The 17,018-nt window shown below is 40.1% G+C and overlaps 1 protein-coding gene across 5 annotated transcripts in view; it reads right to left on the bottom strand.

The window, feature by feature from the left end:
- Positions 1-17,018, bottom strand: part of BIRC6 (baculoviral IAP repeat containing 6) — a 339,419-nt gene that overhangs the window by 234,188 nt on the left and 88,213 nt on the right. For 2 of the 5 annotated variants that reach the window (XM_075924970.2, XM_089776902.1), the window contains exons 17-26: positions 11,604-11,734; positions 11,005-11,166; positions 10,761-10,892; positions 10,313-10,410; positions 8,814-8,961; positions 4,736-4,869; positions 3,117-3,263; positions 2,375-2,562; positions 1,256-1,570; positions 668-767 (exon numbers count right to left, since the gene is read on the bottom strand). In XM_075924970.2, coding sequence (XP_075781085.1) covers positions 668-767; positions 1,256-1,570; positions 2,375-2,562; positions 3,117-3,263; positions 4,736-4,869; positions 8,814-8,961; positions 10,313-10,410; positions 10,761-10,892; positions 11,005-11,166; positions 11,604-11,734 — 1,555 coding nt within the window. The remainder of the gene's footprint in view (positions 1-667; positions 768-1,255; positions 1,571-2,374; positions 2,563-3,116; positions 3,264-4,735; positions 4,870-8,813; positions 8,962-10,312; positions 10,411-10,760; positions 10,893-11,004; positions 11,167-11,603; positions 11,735-17,018) is intronic. The other 3 variants (XM_089776900.1, XM_089776899.1, XM_089776901.1) reach the window with 3 other exon arrangements.

Below are 17,018 nucleotides of genomic sequence, written 5' to 3'. Positions count from 1 at the left end.
GCCTGGCTGGCCAATCTGCGGCGCTCCCGGGGTGCCTTCCCCTTTCCCTCTGCACAAGCCCCTTCCCTTCCCTCCCCCATACCTTCTGCCTTCCACTTTGTGAGGCCGGAGTCTGTGCTCTGTCCCCAGACTCCAAACCCGCAACTCAGCCATGCACTCATCACAGCGCCAGCAAGTTTAAAATCCTGGGCTGTGACGTTATGTCACGTCCGGGCGTCTCTCCACCTGCTGGTTTGAGCGTGCTGCACAGGGCAGCAGCAGCCAGCCAGGGGGAGCTCAGGGAAGGTCGCGCACGGCAGGGACGGACTCTCTCTCTCTCTCTTTCAGAGGGGGCGAGGGAGCGCCGGCTCCTCGCGGAACCCCTCGTTGTGCTCCGCGGAACCCTAGGGTTCCGCGGAGCACCAATTGGGAAACACTGCATTCAAGTATCTATCTAGAGATCCCAACATACATTTTCACTGCAGTATTTTTTCAGCTTGGTAAGTAAGTGTCTTTGTACATCCCAATTTCTTGTCATAAGACGGCAATTAAGTCATACACTCTTATTTAGAAAAGTAAATAGGATTGCAGCAAGCCTACTAATAAAAATATCCTAGAAAATATTCAACCTCTATCAGAAAATCCCATTACATAAAACCAAGACATTAAGAAAGAATTCTGGTTTTACCTGAGTGCATTCGCTCTATAATAATGGACTGATGAGGCGGAGGCTGAAGAAAATGTGAAGCATGAGATATTGCAAGAGCAAGGCCAGATCCAAGTGGATTCTGAGGAGGAAGAGGAAACACTAGTAAAATTAATATACATTTTAATGACCTTTTTATTTCAAATGTTTATGAACGTCTTGTTCATGCAAGTCTGTAAGAAGAAAAAAACAATTCAGTCATTTGTATTTACAGGTTTAATATTCCTGATGTCATTTGAACTAGCATGCATCATTAGGAAATAATAATACTAATCAATGGATTCAAACCCACTGAAGCACTGGTCAAAGGATTAATATTACAACTGCATGGCTATGTTATCTCCTATATAAGGAATTTATTTTCTTTTAATAGAATTTGTGACACTCTCTTACCTTCCTATAAAAAGCCATATGAAAAGGAAATTCTTTTATCTAGCAGTGAAATATTTACATCACAGACAAAGTTGATTAACGTAATTGTTAAGTGATCAAGTAAAAAAACACCACATGATTAAGTTTGATCATTAATAATACATTCAAGTGTCTCATTTCCATAAGACAATTAATTACCGTTCTGGACTTGTTTGCATTTTTGTTATGTGCAGCAAGGTTAACTGCTGGCTGATCAATAACTGAGCCAGGGAAAAGTTGAGCAAGCTCTGCATTGATGACAGCAGAAACTGCCTCATTTGGTGGAGTCAAAGGTGGAGTCATGAACAGAGGTGTTGTTTTTGGAGTGGGTGGAATGACATCTGAAGGATGAATGAAGAATCCTGGTGCTGCTACTGGGTTGGAAGGCACAGAGTTGTGAACAGGACCAACTGCTGATACTGCCGCAGCTGCTGCCGCTGTTGTCTGATGTAATTTTGCTTCCAGCTTAGCTTTCTGTAAGAAAAATAAAAGCAGTGTATGTAGAGTAGCACAGCTCAGCATACTGTAGGCAATATGCACTATGAATGGAGCATAAACTCAACTTTCATTTGAGATACATAAAAATGCATATTATCCAACTACTACTATTATGGCTTTATTCATTATCCAACACTAGCTGGAAAAATGGAGCACTATTTAATCTGACAACATTCACTTTCTATGTAGTGGTGTTGTAGCCATCTTGGTCACAATTAGAGAGAGACAGTGGATGAAGTAGTCTTTCACTGGACCAACTACTGCTGTCTCCTATCAACATTCACTTTTAAATTGAGTAATTAGTTCAAAAATAAAATGGAGATTCATAATGCAGCAAAAACCAGAATTTCATTAAATAAAAAGTAAAAGTGCATACAAATCACTACTTTACCATATATAGGATTTTTATTGTGTGTAAACCGGTACCAATATTAATGGCCACTTCTTTTTCTTTCAGTTCCAGTGTGGTTCCTTTACTACATTGCTCTTTTGCTTGTTAATCAAAACTATACTCTTTGTGAAAGTGAATGGAACGGATCAAGTCCCCCACCCTTAAAACTTCCCACGTACAAAAGCAGAATTTGAAAAAAGGCCAAAAAAATAGCATGGCAAGCATTTTCATCTTTTTGTTTAATGAACATGATCCTCAGCCCAGAGCTGTTCCTGCATCTCAGAATACATTATGAAAATGAAGGGAAAAAAATAGTATAGCTCTGTTACTACTTTCTCAGCTTTTGAAGTTTAGACACAGCATGAAAAAATAGCCAAATAGCCTCCAACCTGTTGCTGAAGCTTCAAAAGCTGCTGCTGTTTCTCTTGCAGCACCTGGAGCTGTTGCTCGGCTGAGGCCATTGCATGAGAGAGAGACTGCAAAGCTACCTGGGCTGCTGAACTCAGTGCTGTCGAGGCTTCCCCAACCGTCCCAGAAGAGAGGCCACCAACTGCTGGGGTAACCCCAAAGGTACTCACTGGCATGAAACAAAAGAAAAAAAAATGTATGTAGAAAAGAAGCACAAAAAGCACTTCTACATGGCATTCCTTTATAGGCTTACAATAAAACTACACGCTTAAAGCAAGATATGGAGAAGCTATCAAGTTGTAATTGTCTCCCACAGCAAGTTGTACAGCGTAACATTTTCTTCTCAGTTAGAAGCTTTGTAATTTATGCACGACAGCTACATGTGCATTCAACACATACCTAAATAAAGGTGTTACACAAGAACTGGCTACTGTAATCCATTTCTTTGGCCTTTTGCAGTCAGGAAATGAACTCCCACTAACATGTTAGATATATTAGTTAAATACGAACTTCCAAATTTCAAATTAGAAGTCTGCTTTCCTTAAATTGTTTGCCAATCTCTAAGAAAGTATGTTTCTTGTCATTTAAAAATACCAAATTTTAATATTTATGCAAATTCCTAAACTGTTTGGGGGGAAAACGTTGGATAAGTGACATTCAAAAATCTAGAATACACTGTCTTTTGGGTTTTCACTAAGTAGAAATAATTAAAGGTGTATATACCAGTAAACGTACTTGCATCGTCCCTTTCTATCCTAGTCCCATCACTAGTTGAAACACAGGTGAAGTGCAGAGGCTCAACTTCCAGTAGTCCAGTAAGGGAGGTAAAACTACCCTCAGCTGCTGCACCACTACTAATCTTCCCATTCCCTGTAGGAAAAAAATGTTGTGTTCATTTAATGTTCTACTGATAGTGGTCATTAGATTTATCAAGTATGGACTATGTCTTCAGTTAAATATAATCTGTGCAGACTCACTTGATTCAGAAGGAAACAATTTAATAATGCTACTATAATATATAAAAATCAATGGATAAGTGCAGGTTTTTGAAAATTCTAACTGTAGGTCAAAGTGCTATCTGTAAACTGCTCTCTGTTAAAGAGGATCAGGACTATTCTAAAAGTCAGGATTTCACTTTTAGATCCATTAGTGACTGGCCAGGCAAGTTAAAATGTTCCCCAACCAGTTTCTGTGTGTAACTATTTTGAATAACTGATTTGGGTCCATTAATCCTTTGTTGTAGAGACTGTCTAGTTCAGCCAGTGTACATGGCAGAGGGGCATTGCTGGCACTTGATGGCATAGATCACATTAGTGGATATGCAGTTGTATAAGCATCTGATGGGGTGGCTTATGTGATTAGTCCTGTGATGACGTTGCTTGTATAGATGTGTGACTTTAGGACTGATATCCATTAAGAGTCTTGATGTTTTAGATACTTGCTATTCTTTTCTTGGAAACTGTGCTTTTAGGTCGAGTTGACAAAAATTAAGTCTCTTGGTGTTTTTTAACCCACCTAAGTATATCCTGATGCTTGACTTCCATTCTCGTCCTTTGGGATCAAAGGGTTTAAGAGGGGAGACAGGCTCAGTGAAGTCATGCTGTTCTGTCTTTAGGGAAAAACATGACTGATAAAAACACTTTAGCAGGGTGAGAATGAATAGCACTGGAGTTCTCACTGACTTGAGAGGCAGCTCTTACAGCCCGGGATGCCAGGATGCATTTTCTCTGGATTAATAAATGCATTTTTAATGACAATAGTGCCATCATGGGAACAACTCATTGCTGGAAGCATAGTAGGCATAAACGTCACCGTTTTGAGATGAAAGGGGAAAAAGAAAACTGAGTATTTAGTGGAAAGAAAATACCAATCACAAATGTATAGGTGGGGAAAAAAAATTAATGCCTGAGCAACAGAAAGGTTTTCATAAAATTAATGCCAGAGCAACAGAAAGGTTTTCATAAAGATGCATCACATGCAAAATGAATCTGTGTCATGTAATGCCTGGGTCTCTCATTTGAAAAACAATTATCTACCTAAAAAGCATAGGCATCATGAACATCTAAGTCTCCAGACTATATGCATGGAAGCAATTATCTTTAAAAAAAAAAAACCTCAATCAAGTTGAGACAAGTCGCTTTCAAAGACAGATACATATTCTTTTAGTTCTCAGAAAAGAATGTTTTACACTTTCACAAATTTAATCAAAGAGATTTAAAATAGTCACTCAGATTACGATACTAAATACTTAGTAAATCAGTAAAACGAAGAAAAAAGCTACCGTTTTGGGTTACTGTTTTTAAAAGTTTTAGATCATGCATTATTTTTTAAAGTGTGCATACCTGAAAGAACATCAGATAAATCAATTTCATCTGATTGTACACCAATGCTGCTGTTGTATACATTCTTACAGGAAGATCCACTCATTTCCAAATCGAAGAGAACTGGATCAAAAGGTGAACTATATAATCCATATCTGCAAACAGAAGAAGACTGTTGAACACTTCTTCAGACACTAAACTGTAACTATAAATTATAGAGAATGCATAGACAAACAAAAAAAAGTCAAGTAATTCATTTAGGATCTTGGCAGTATTATTTCAATCGACTAAAATTCACACTCCTTTCATTCAACTAATGCATCTTTGAAATAACTAGTTATTACTTTCACTAAAGTCCTCTAAATTGACAGACTGGTGGATGGCCTACTGTTTTGATTAAGAAAATGTCATCAGAAAAATCTCAAAGATATATATATTTATAAATATAACAGATTGACGTTTATTAGAGAATGTTTAGAGACAAACAATACATACATTACAATAGACACTTTTTGGAACAAGTATGGCTGAGTGAATGGGTACATCCGGTAGCCGGTTTGGGTTACGGCGGTAGGGGGGGATCTAGCCCCTGGGGGTCTGGGTTTACGGCCCACGGTGGGGCGTTTGGGCCCCCGGGGGGGGCCTGCTAGCAGGGTGCCTTCCTCCTCTGGAATAGTGTCCGAGGCCCTTCATTGAGGAGCGCGTAGAGTAGGTTGTTCCCGAGGGACGGGGAGGCGCGTGGCGGGGGGGTTTGGAGTGTGGCTAGTTGTGAGCCCGTAGTGAATAAAAGGGGAGGTGTGGGGCCCCGGATGTAGCCGGCTAATACTGTCCTGCAAATATTCTTCAATGTATGAGACACCCCCTAGTCAGGGCTAGAGACCCTTAGGAATTAAAATTCATTTTCCCAACAGACATTCAGCAGCACAGCAGTATACAAACACTTACACTTTAGATTACTAGCTAACTGAGTTAAAACAAAGATACAGCACTCTTCTCCCAAAATTCATAACCATTCCATCTTTCATAAAGATGGTGCTCTCAGCATGCCCTGCTTCTCTCTAGCAAAGAGAACAGGCTGAAAATGTTCCAATTGGGAATGTAAAAGATTAGTAAAGTCGACTATTCACATTCCCCCTCTCACCCCACTTGTTGCCTCTATTTTAGAGGCAGCAACAGGAGGTAGGAGCTGGTGCTGGGGGCAACCAGATTACAAGCCAGTTCCCTCCAGCACCATCTCCATAGTGTGGGGGAAGGAAGGTAGGGGAGACAGAGGCGCAGCAGGGAACCCAGTCCAAGCAAGTCCCGAAGCAGTCCTCACTCACATCAAGTCCTGACTGCTGCGCCTCTGTCTTTCAAATGTAGTAAGAGCCGTGCAGCTCTTGATTAGGTGATTAATCCAAGTTTAACATCCCTAGTTCCAATGGAATATGTTTTCGTCAGAAAAATGCCAATTCGTTAAAAGCTAAACATAGTGCAGAACACATTGATTTTGACTCATCTTCCAACAGTACCCAGGTAGCGTTTGAACACTTGCCTGCCAGCATGCCTGCCTTGTTTCTCATCAGGCCACTTAAAGGTTTACCTGTGAGCCCGAACCCCAGAATAAACAATTCTGGGGACAGCGTGCTGTACAGATGGAAAACGGACTGAGAACCTTAAAGCTTTTCAATTCTTGTAGTGTGCTATCCCCAAGAGGCAAGCAAACTCAGGGAGCTGGCTGGCCTGGGAGCCTGCAAGTCCTGGGACAGGCTCCCAGGGTTCACAGCTCAGGCACCCCATCACAGGGACTGCCCCAAATCTGGAGACCATCAAGACCTCAAGCCTCTGCAAGACAGCTCATGAATCCCTAGTGGCTCAAGAATCCCTGATGTAATGGTAGTTATAACAGCAACTCTGCCATACCAGAAACTGGAACCCTGGCAACTTTTGTCTAAAATTAACATGACTTGTATAAGCTTCATTGCAGCCCACTGCTGAATAGCAGAGGTGAAAACGACCAGTCTGTGTTCTGAGAACTTCACCACATGAATTAGGTGGTGGTGAAGGAGATATCCATATTAACCATGTTGTGCTGACGAGAAGTATCTTACCGTCATCCCAAGTCTCTACATGAACTATTCCACACAGCCCCAAAAGTCAGAACACCACACTTTGCATGAACTGACTGCCCTCCATTAAAGATGGCATGATATCTTTTTACAATGGCTGAAGACTCTGAAATATTAACGAGCATATACTCCATAAAATGTCCCTTAGTGAAAAAAGTCAACCAGTGGTTGTCATCTTATTTATAAAAAAACCCATGTGGTTACACACACAAAAAAAGTTACTTTTTTCCTGATGATATTCTGACTTCAATTATTTAAGGGTGTATGGTGGAAGGAGAGATCACGCAAACACATTAACTTCAGTAATTTGAAGGGGCTTCTAAAAGACCACAAAGAGGACATTTCATATTTTGCTTTTTGTTGAATAAATTTACATTTATAAAGGTGCAGCATTATGAAAGTAAGTTTGTAGGAAAAACCTTTTTTTCTAATTTTGTTAAAAATATATGAGCAGTTTTCTTTTATGCACATTTTACAATAAGTATACAGTAAATCACGGTCTCAATCTCCTGGTCTGGGGGTACATATATGGGCCCAAGTATATCCTCAATCCAGCCAGCAAAAGAGTTTCAAAAAAATTTAATCAAGTCCACAGGTGAAGCTTACCACTTAACTGGTTAAACATTCACATCCCTATTGTCTATTTCTAAGGAATAACCCAACTACGAGATTGAATACAAGTCTGGAACCTTAAAGCAACAGTGTAAAACTAAAGAAGTCACTGAACAGTATTTTAAGTTTTATTTTTATAGCTAATACTGAAAGAAATTAAATAGTTTTCTGAATTTTTACAATTTCCATTTTTTAAACATGATCTAGAGACACAAGGTGGGTGAAGTAACATCTTTTATGGGTGAATGAGGCAAGCTTTTGAGCCACACTGAACTCTTCAAATCCGTGTGGCTCAAAAATTTGTGTCTCTCACCACCAGAAGTTGGTTCAATAAAAGATATTACTTCACCCATCTTGCCCTAGGGTCTGAGTTTCTCCACCCCAGTCTAGTCAATTTTATTGACTGAAGAGGGAAGAGTTGGTGGGGACACAGATGAGGTTATAATGCCTGGAACTAATTTTGTCTTAACTGAAAAGATTTCAAGGTTACATCTGTTTAAGTGCCAGCCTACAAGATTTATGGATTTCCATCTAGAGACTCCGGATCATCTGTAATTTCTCCTCTATTCAGACCTTTTATATTTTTAATACTCTTGACTAATATAGTGGCAAAACAGTAACAACCTGCAAGAAGTACCTCTGACAACACAGTGCTCTACAGCACTGAAATGGAACACTGGAAAGTGCCACCTACAGTACTTCCCTCAGCAGTTTCCTTGATATTCCTCCTATGCTCTCCAGAAGTTGACTAGATTGGTCTACTCATTGCTGTCTGACTCTCCCCTCCAATTTCCCCCAACTGTGAACCTTTAAATAGGTAAAAATCTTTTGAAGTGCTTTACAAAAACCTTTTGATAATCTCTGATGAAATTAGAAAAAATAAAAGCTCAAGTCTGTCTAGCAAATGCAGCAGATTCCTTTCACATACTGAAAACAGGAAAACCTTTAGTCTGTTTTGAGTTTTGGTGTTGATGAACAAATTCATTGAATGCACAGTGCAAATGCACACATCATATATTTGCATTTGCACACTTTAAACAAAGACAATTACCTAATTTCCTTCTTGTCTGTACACCAATTAACTAACTTTTCTGGAGTTGTATTATCAATGCTTTCTCATAAAATAAAATATTGCAAAATGTATCTGTTGAACAGCCATGTTCATTTAAACTTTTCAAGGTACACACAAAAATTAAGATCACAAGAAGAAGACAGATCATACTCGTACCAGTACCACAAACATTGGACAGAAACACAATTTTAAAATGTACTTAACAGTGTCTAAGATCGTTCAAAATACCATCAACTTTTTTTTTAATCTGAGTAAAGATCATCTATCAAGAGAAAGTGCATACAGCTATATAATTTCCTCTCAATACCTTGTTTGAAGTAAAGCTTCCATGGGTGTTAGTCGGTCCTGCAACTGTCTGGACACAGCAGTTAACAAGGATGCACAAGCTGTACTGCATCCTGCTAAATCTTCATCCTTCACGTAATTCAGCAATACAAAGTACCAGTACACAGATCCTAAAGAAGGGCATAGCAATTTCAATTCCACCGAAGTATGGCAATCTTTTCTTTTTTTTAAAGCTCAGAATCAATTAACAAAAAAGACTTTAAGTGCCATAAATATTGACAATGCAATGTAAACAGTCACTTCCTAAAAAATTTTCACTTTGTATCACTGCAAGTATTTTATTTTACTTTTATTTTACTTCACATTTTCACATCAGAAAACTTTACAATTCAATCACACTACCACAGCCAATGCCACCACCACCCCGGCTGCTGTGGCCCCGCTACCTCCCAGCCTGACGTGGCCCCACCAGGCCAGTCCCAATTGCACTCCACCCAGGCTGCTGCAGCCCCGCTGCTAGCAGACTCGCAGGGTTGCCCTGGGCTCCCAGCTGCCAGCCCTCCTGCCCCAGGTCTCTCATTCAGGAACATCCATGGTCGTACTGGACCAGGAATGTTGCCGAGTAAGAGAATCCCGGATTTGAGAGGTACAACCTTTATCAGATTTTGGTTTTGGAAGAATGATTCGGAAAATGTTATGTACATTAACAATTCCATGCTTTCCAATTCATTTTTTTTAACTAGCAAATCTGATACCTATCTTTTGAAATGCTTGTTATCTTAGCAAATAGAAAAATTACTTCTCATACAACTTTGGTAACAGTATGAAAAAGCAAAGGAAAGTCTCAATCAGTAACATATGATGGAAACTGAAATCTTATATGTTTGGATAAAAATAACCTTTAAGGCTTTGACTTTGTAACAAATAGTTACAGTTACTGCAGTAATCTGACCAATTAAGATGTATGGCTAAAAACCCACGCTTTATTTGCTAGTTATGTAATTTTAATGAAATGATTTAGTATTAGATACTTGGCTTACAGCTTTTATTTCTGTACTTAAATAATGTTACTAAAATTAATTTTACAGTGACAAGGGGAGCCTGTTGATCCATGAACCAAAGAGCACAAACTATTTGACAAGGGACATAGGACTGTTTCTCAGATTGTGGTAACTAACCTCTTAAGAGCTGTCTAATTAACCATTTATCTAAATAAATCCAATCAACCTAAATGATCCTGAGGGGTCTCTAATAATGAAATCAAACTCTTTCTGGTGGCATATGGCATTCTGCTTTAGAAAATAACCCATTATAGAAATCAGTCTTTAATTTAAATAGAAGAGGCATGCTTATGAAATGGAACATTCAGAATGTTCAAAGGCTTGGCCAAAGCACTACTACAAAAAAACAACTCATACTAATCAAATAGAACTTTTTTTGTCAAAAAGGAGTGACTGAAAGCATATCTAATATTGCTATACAATATGCTTATATCAGAAAAATAAAATACTTTATACATACCCCCAGTTGCAGCTGCAGGTAAAAAAGATATATTGTCAAGCAAAGCCTTCAGAAGAATAGATCCAAATCCCTGCTGACTTGGGTCACATTTGCCATTGCTAACAAAAAACAAACAAAAAAAAACACCCAAATGCTCTATAAAAGTTCACATTTCATTCTTGTAGTCCCTAAGAATTATGACACCACTGCATCAAATGTACTAAGGTATTTGTGATATAAATATGTTTCCACCAGAGGAAAATAAAATTAGAGGAGATAGGGTCTCACTTCCTTTACAAACAACATGAGTATATGTATTCCCAGGTAAATGGCTAGTATACTACCTTTTCTAGCTCCCACCACCAATTATTTTGCACATTTAACTATAAGGAACAACAAAAGACAAGTACATTCTAGATAGAATTAACCTCATAACATCTATTACATAAACTCAGACTAAATCACCAACCTTATGCATAGTGCTAGAAACCGTGCACATTTGTGGGCTATGCTCCGCCCTGCTTCAAAGAAGCAAACACGTATTATATCAGGAAGACATTTACGTGTTTTAGAAAGCAGGCTTTCGTTCCCATCCTTTGAGCTGTTGGGGGGGAAAAAAAACAAGTACTTTGGAGAGTCAAATAAACCTTTATATTTAGGAAATTTGATATTGAAAAGTAACTATATGCATTTAATTGAAATATCTCTACTACCTGCTAGGTCCATTTGACTGCACGCCTGCCAGCCAACACAAGGTATCTAGCACAAGACTTTGAGCATGTTCTGTGGTGAGACCATCATCTGACTTTTTGCAAAGTGTGTTGAGAAGTTTTTCATGGAATTCTGAAAACTGTAACATGGCACAGCGTTGAACTCTAAAGAAGAGGAGATAAGTAACAGAAAAAAGTTTAACCATTCAAGTAAAGCTGATATTTCTTTTTCTAAAGATAAGTTCTCTTTAAAAACCAAGCAATCTATAAGTGGGGAAAGATTTTTCCTCAAACAGTGAAGTCTGACTCACGTCAATGACCTAGTTTACAGCAGTGCAACACAAATCCCTGCTAGTTATATTTACATTTGAAGGTCAGAAAAATTTCTCAGTACCAGAGTATGTCTAATTACACAAACTTAAACTGAAAACTATACATTCTTATATCCCTTACAATTTATATATTATGAAGATTTAAGATGCAAATACGACCATTTTAGATGTTTAAATAATTTTCCTGTCAACTAAATTTAGCAAATACTACCTTTCAGATTGTGATTTATAATAAATAAAGAACTTACATGCCTAAACTGAGAAACTAACCTTTCCTTTGAAACAGAAGTTTTTTTAAATCTTCGAATAGTTACAGAGACCTCTTGAAGTAAATCACATCCTCTCAAATTGTCTGATTTTCGTGAAGAACTGCTGGCTTCAATTTTATTGGATGACTTTTCCTGATGGATCAGAAAAAAATCATTTGTTTGAAGAGCTATCACATTCATGATTCCTTCATGTATGTATCTTGTTCATATGAAAGTGCTGAGTAATTTACATTCTGAAATATTTAGTACAGGTTGAACCTCCTAAATCTGGGACTCTCTGGTCTGGAAACATCTGTGGTTCGGCAGGATCAAGGATGTTGCTGCACCAGAGCCCAGGAGTGAGAGTTGGTCGTTAGTCAGGTGGAAGAGCCTCACCATCCAAACTGGTGAGCCCTGTTCCAGGGAGCCCCCAGCTGGGGGCAGCACAGCGGGGAAGCCACAGAGCCCTATCCATGGGAAGCCCCAGCCGAGCACGGCAGCAACGCTATCCTCCAAAGCAGTTACAGGGCAGCTGCAGAATCTCAGCCAGGCACAGCACCAGTGGGGCAGCCATGGAATCCCAGCAGGGTGTGGCAACCATGAAGCTTTGACCCAGGAAGACAGGCCATGAAGCCTCATCCCCAGGAAGCCATAGCTGGGAGGGACAAAAGCAGAGCAGCCGCAAACCCCCATCCTCAGGAAGCCCCAGCCAGGCGGGACAGAAGCAGGGCTGCCATGGCTGGGGAGCTCCATCCCCGGAAAGCCCAGGCCAGAGCCAACCCCCAAGCCTGTAGCTGCAAGGCTGGAGAAGAGCCAGCGCGAGGGAGGGATCAGTGTCCTGGGAGGTTGGTAGCAGGGGACCTCCCCTGATCCAGCCAATTCCCTCATTCAGGACCAGTCAGGTCCCAAGGGTGCCAGAGCAGGGAGGTCTAACCTGTAGTTGCTAATGGTATCATGTAGCATATGCTCTACCTTTATTTTAAACTAAAAATTAAACTAAATAACCTTCAACTGTGCCCTAAAAGTCCGTAGACTGAAGCTTTAATAGACTGAAAAAGGAACATGCTCAATTGAAAAAGCCCTGCTGGTAAATTTTTTTAGGTTGGGAACCAAGAGAAGATTCCTAGCTTACTGTAACTCTGTGCGGGGGTAAAAACTGCGAAGAAATTTTAGGAAGTTTACTGAGGGGCATTCATGTAATTGGTTCTGTAAGGTTGACAACGATCCCTCTCCCCAAAGCTAGAAAACATTTCAAGAACAAAGTACAAGAAGTTGGTCACAACTCAAGGCAATTTTATTCTACAGTATAGGTGGAGTTGAGAGCTTTGCTATTATTAAATCTGCCTGAAAGTTCCTATTATGAGACACCATTGTCAGCTGAAATTTTCGCAGTTGGGTGTATGTTTCAGGGTGGTGAGTTTTTTTTTTTGTTTGGTTGGGTTTTTTTTAAATTCTGCCAAGACCCTTCAGCTGTTTCCTGAGAATAAGATGAGGGAAGAATATGTTGTTTTGCCTATATTAAATTCTAGCATCCTTTTCTTTGTCAAACTCTACTGCCCTCATGCTTTGGAGCACAGGTTTCAAGTTTGACATGGGACAGCCTCTTCACAGGGACAGCTTTTGTCCCTGTGAAAAAGCCTACTTCAGCCTGGCGCGAAGGTAGAACTGCAGTTCTTGGGTTGGCTGTGCCAGGTCAAGGCACCTGAACAGACAGCATGCAGATCTGTTTCTCTTGTGCTCTCCATGACTTGGTAGCATGGACAATGAACACAGAAAGGACAAGAGCCAAACCTGCAAAGGGGAACACACAGAAAAATAGGGACAAAAAACCATGAAATGAGGGAATGGATATTGTGACGCAGAAAGGAGAGGATGAAACTGGGAATGGGATTAGCAGTTAGGGAGAAATACTGGCCTGTCTCAGAGACTGAAAACTAAAGTGAAAGACTCTGACCTGGCAAAAATTGAGGTAAGAAGCAGAGCTTGATGTGGGATGCAATGGGAACTGGCAAGGGAGCACACAATGTGGGCAGGAAAGAGAAGAGGGCTGGCATACAAGATAAGGAGTCATGGGGAGAGGTACATAGAATCACAGAATATTAGGACTGTAAGGGACCTCAAGAGGTCATTGAGTCCAGTCCCCTGCCCTCATGACAGGACCCAGAACAGTCTATAGACCATGCTTGATAGACATTTATCTAACCAAAGCGGCGAGGAGTCCTGTGGCACCTTATAGACTAACTCCTCGCCGCTTTTGCAAGATTCAGACTAACACAGCTACCCCTCTGATATTCATCTAACCTACTCTTAAATATCTCCAGAGATGGAGATTCCACAACCTCCCTAGGCAATTTATTTCAGTGTTTAACCACCCTGACAGTTAAGAAGTTTTTCCTAATGTCCAACCTAAAGCTCCCTTGTTACAGTTTAAATCCATTGCTTCTTGTTCTATCCTCAGAGGCCAGGAAGAACAAGTTTTCTCCCTCCTCTTTGTGACACCCTTTTAGATATCTGAAAACCGCCATCATGTCCCCCTTCAATCTTCTCTTTCCCAAACTAAACAAGACCAATTCTTTCAGTCTTCCTTCACAGGTGATGTTCTCTAGACCTCTAATAATTCTTGTTGCTCTTTTCTGGATCCTCTCCAGTTTCTTGAAATGTGGTGCCCAGCACTGGACACAATATTCCAACTGAGGCCTAACCAGCGCAGAATAGAGCAGGAGAATGACTTCTCATGTCTTGCTCACAAAACACCAGTTAATACATCCTAGAAGCATGTTTACTTTTTTTGCAACAGTGTCACCCTGTTGACTCATTTAGCTTGTGGTCCACTCTAACCCCTAGATCCCTTTCTGCCATACTCCTTCCCTAGACAGTCACTTCCCATTCTGTATGTGTGAAACTGATTGTTCCTTCCCAAGTGGAGCAGTTTGCATTTGTCCTGATTAAACTTCATCCTGTTTATCTCAGATAGTTTCTCCAATTTGTCCAGATCATTTTGAATTATAACACTATCCTCCAAAGCGGTTACCAAGCTGGGAGGGGTTGCATCAACTGCCAACTTAATAAGTGTACTCTCTATGCCAATATCTAAATAGTTGATGAAGATATTGAACAGAGCTGGTCCTAAAACAGACCCCTGCGGAACTCCATTTGTTATACCTTTCCAGAAGGATTGTGAAGCGTTAATAATTACTCTCTGGCAATGGTTATCCAGCCAGTTATGCACCCACCTTATAGTAGCACCATCTAAGTTGTATTACCCTAGTTTATTGATAAGAATATCATGCGAGACCGTATCAAATGCCTTACTAAAGTCTAGGTATACCACTTCCACCACTTCTCCCTTATCCACAAGACTCTTTATCCTATCAAAATGCAGGACTATGTAGCACTTTAAAGACTAACAAGATGGTTTATTAGATTATGAGCTTTCGTGGGCCAGATCCACTTCCTCAGATCAAAAATCCTTGATCTGAGGAAGTGGGTCTGTCCCAGGAAAGCTCATCATCTAATAAACCATCTTGTTAGTCTTTAAAGTGCTACATAGTCCTGCATTTTGTTTCAGCTACACCAGACTAACATAGCTACATTTCTATCACTATTCTATCAAAGAAAGCTATCAGATTGGTTTGACAGGATTTGTTCTTTACAAATCCATGCTGGCTGTTCCCTATCACCTTAACTTCCAAGCATTGACAGATGATTTCCTTAATTAATTGCTCCACTATCTTTCCTGGCACAGAAGTTAAACTGACTGGTCTGTAGTTTCCTGGGTTGTTTTTATTTTCCTTTTTACAGATGGGCATTATATTTGCCCTTTTCCAACCTTCTGGAATCTCTCCTGTCCTTCCATGATTTTCCAAAGATGATAGCTAAAGGCTCAAATACCTCCTCTATCAGCTCCTAGAGTATTCTAGGATGCATTTCATCAGGCCCTGGTGACTTCCAGACATCTAACTTTTTTAAGTGATTTTTAACTTGTTCCTTTTTTTTTATTTTATCTTCTAAACCTACCCCCTTCCCACTAGCATTCACTATGTTAGGCATTCCTTCATCAGACTTCTCGTGAAGACCGAAACAAAGAAGCCATTAAGCATCTCTGCATTTCCAAGTTTACTCTTACTGTTTCTCCCTCCTCACTGAGCAATAGGCCTACCCTGTCCCTGGTCTTCCTCTTGCTTCTAATATATTTATAGAATGTCTTCTTGTTTCCCTTTATGCCTGTAGCTAGTTTGAGCTCCTTTTGTGCCTTTGCCTTTCTAATCTTGCCCCTGCATTCCTGTATTGTTTGCCTATATTGACATGGACTCTATAGTAAATAGACTGGGAAGAGAAACTTCAGGGCTAGAAATTGGAACTGACTAGGTGAAGAGAATGGGACTATGACAAGGTAGCAGGGACAGGGAAGATACGAACAAGCTAGAGGGTATGGAAGAGAAGAGGGGAATGTTTGGAGAGGAATGGATAGAAGAGTCTTGCTCACTACAGAACACTCCCCTTCCAAGCCTGAAATGAGAACCAAGATTCCTGAGACTCAGTACTCCTCTGCTGTCTGGAAATATGTGTGAAACCCATGGGCAAAGTGTCCTATCCCTCTCTAGTGCTCATCTAAATGGAGGACAACCTGTCAGAGCCAATGTTGTAAGTTACTCTTTCATTTCAATAGGTAAAGGACATGTGGTAGATAGACAGGTTCCTACTATTCTGATGACACATTTGAGTATCAATATGGGTCAACTTATGATGCAATTCTCTTTTCTTTAATCTAGGCAATTAAACAAAATACCCTATTTTAAAACATTAAGGTTGCAAAGCCAAGTTAGAAAAATATAGTATGGGATCATGTAACTAAAGACTAACTGACACAGGTATAAGGGAGCTCAAAAAAAGCTGCAAGGGCAACCTAAATTCTGGTGTTTATCCTTTTAGTGATTGACATTGCAGCCTTAACAACATTCTTTTAATGTTTGATTTTTTCAACATATATATAAAATATTTAAGTGTCAGGGGTATGTATTTTTTAACTCCATTGGATTATAGGCAGGCTTCAGCAAAGGGATTTAAAGAAGTCTACTGCTAGTGCACTTAGGCCAGGTTCACACTTGACCCAGAAGGTTGGGTTAAAGTACACAACTCTAGATACATAATACACATAGCTGGAGTTGGCTTATTTTAAGCAGAGCTTGGTGCTGTCTTCTCAGTCAGTAGGAGACCAATGGGAGCAAACACGTCCTTTGGGTTCCATTACTCCTTGTGACTGAGGAATATCGGCACCGACCAGTGCCGCTCTCAGCATTTGATTTAGCAGGTCTTAACTAGAGCCACTAAAATCATACACTAGAAGACTGATCTCTGGTGCAGCAAGCTGAGATGTGGCCCCAGACACAAAGAGAGTTCTAAAAACAGTAGGAGGCCTGGAAGACTTGAGTGCAAG

This window comes from Pelodiscus sinensis, chromosome 3 (genome assembly GCF_052426305.1).
Source record: "Pelodiscus sinensis isolate ZL-2025 chromosome 3, ASM5242630v1, whole genome shotgun sequence".
Lineage (NCBI taxonomy): Eukaryota > Metazoa > Chordata > Testudines > Trionychidae > Pelodiscus > Pelodiscus sinensis.
Note: the sequence above shows the minus strand (reverse complement) of the source record. Positions and strands in the feature narration are given on the sequence as shown.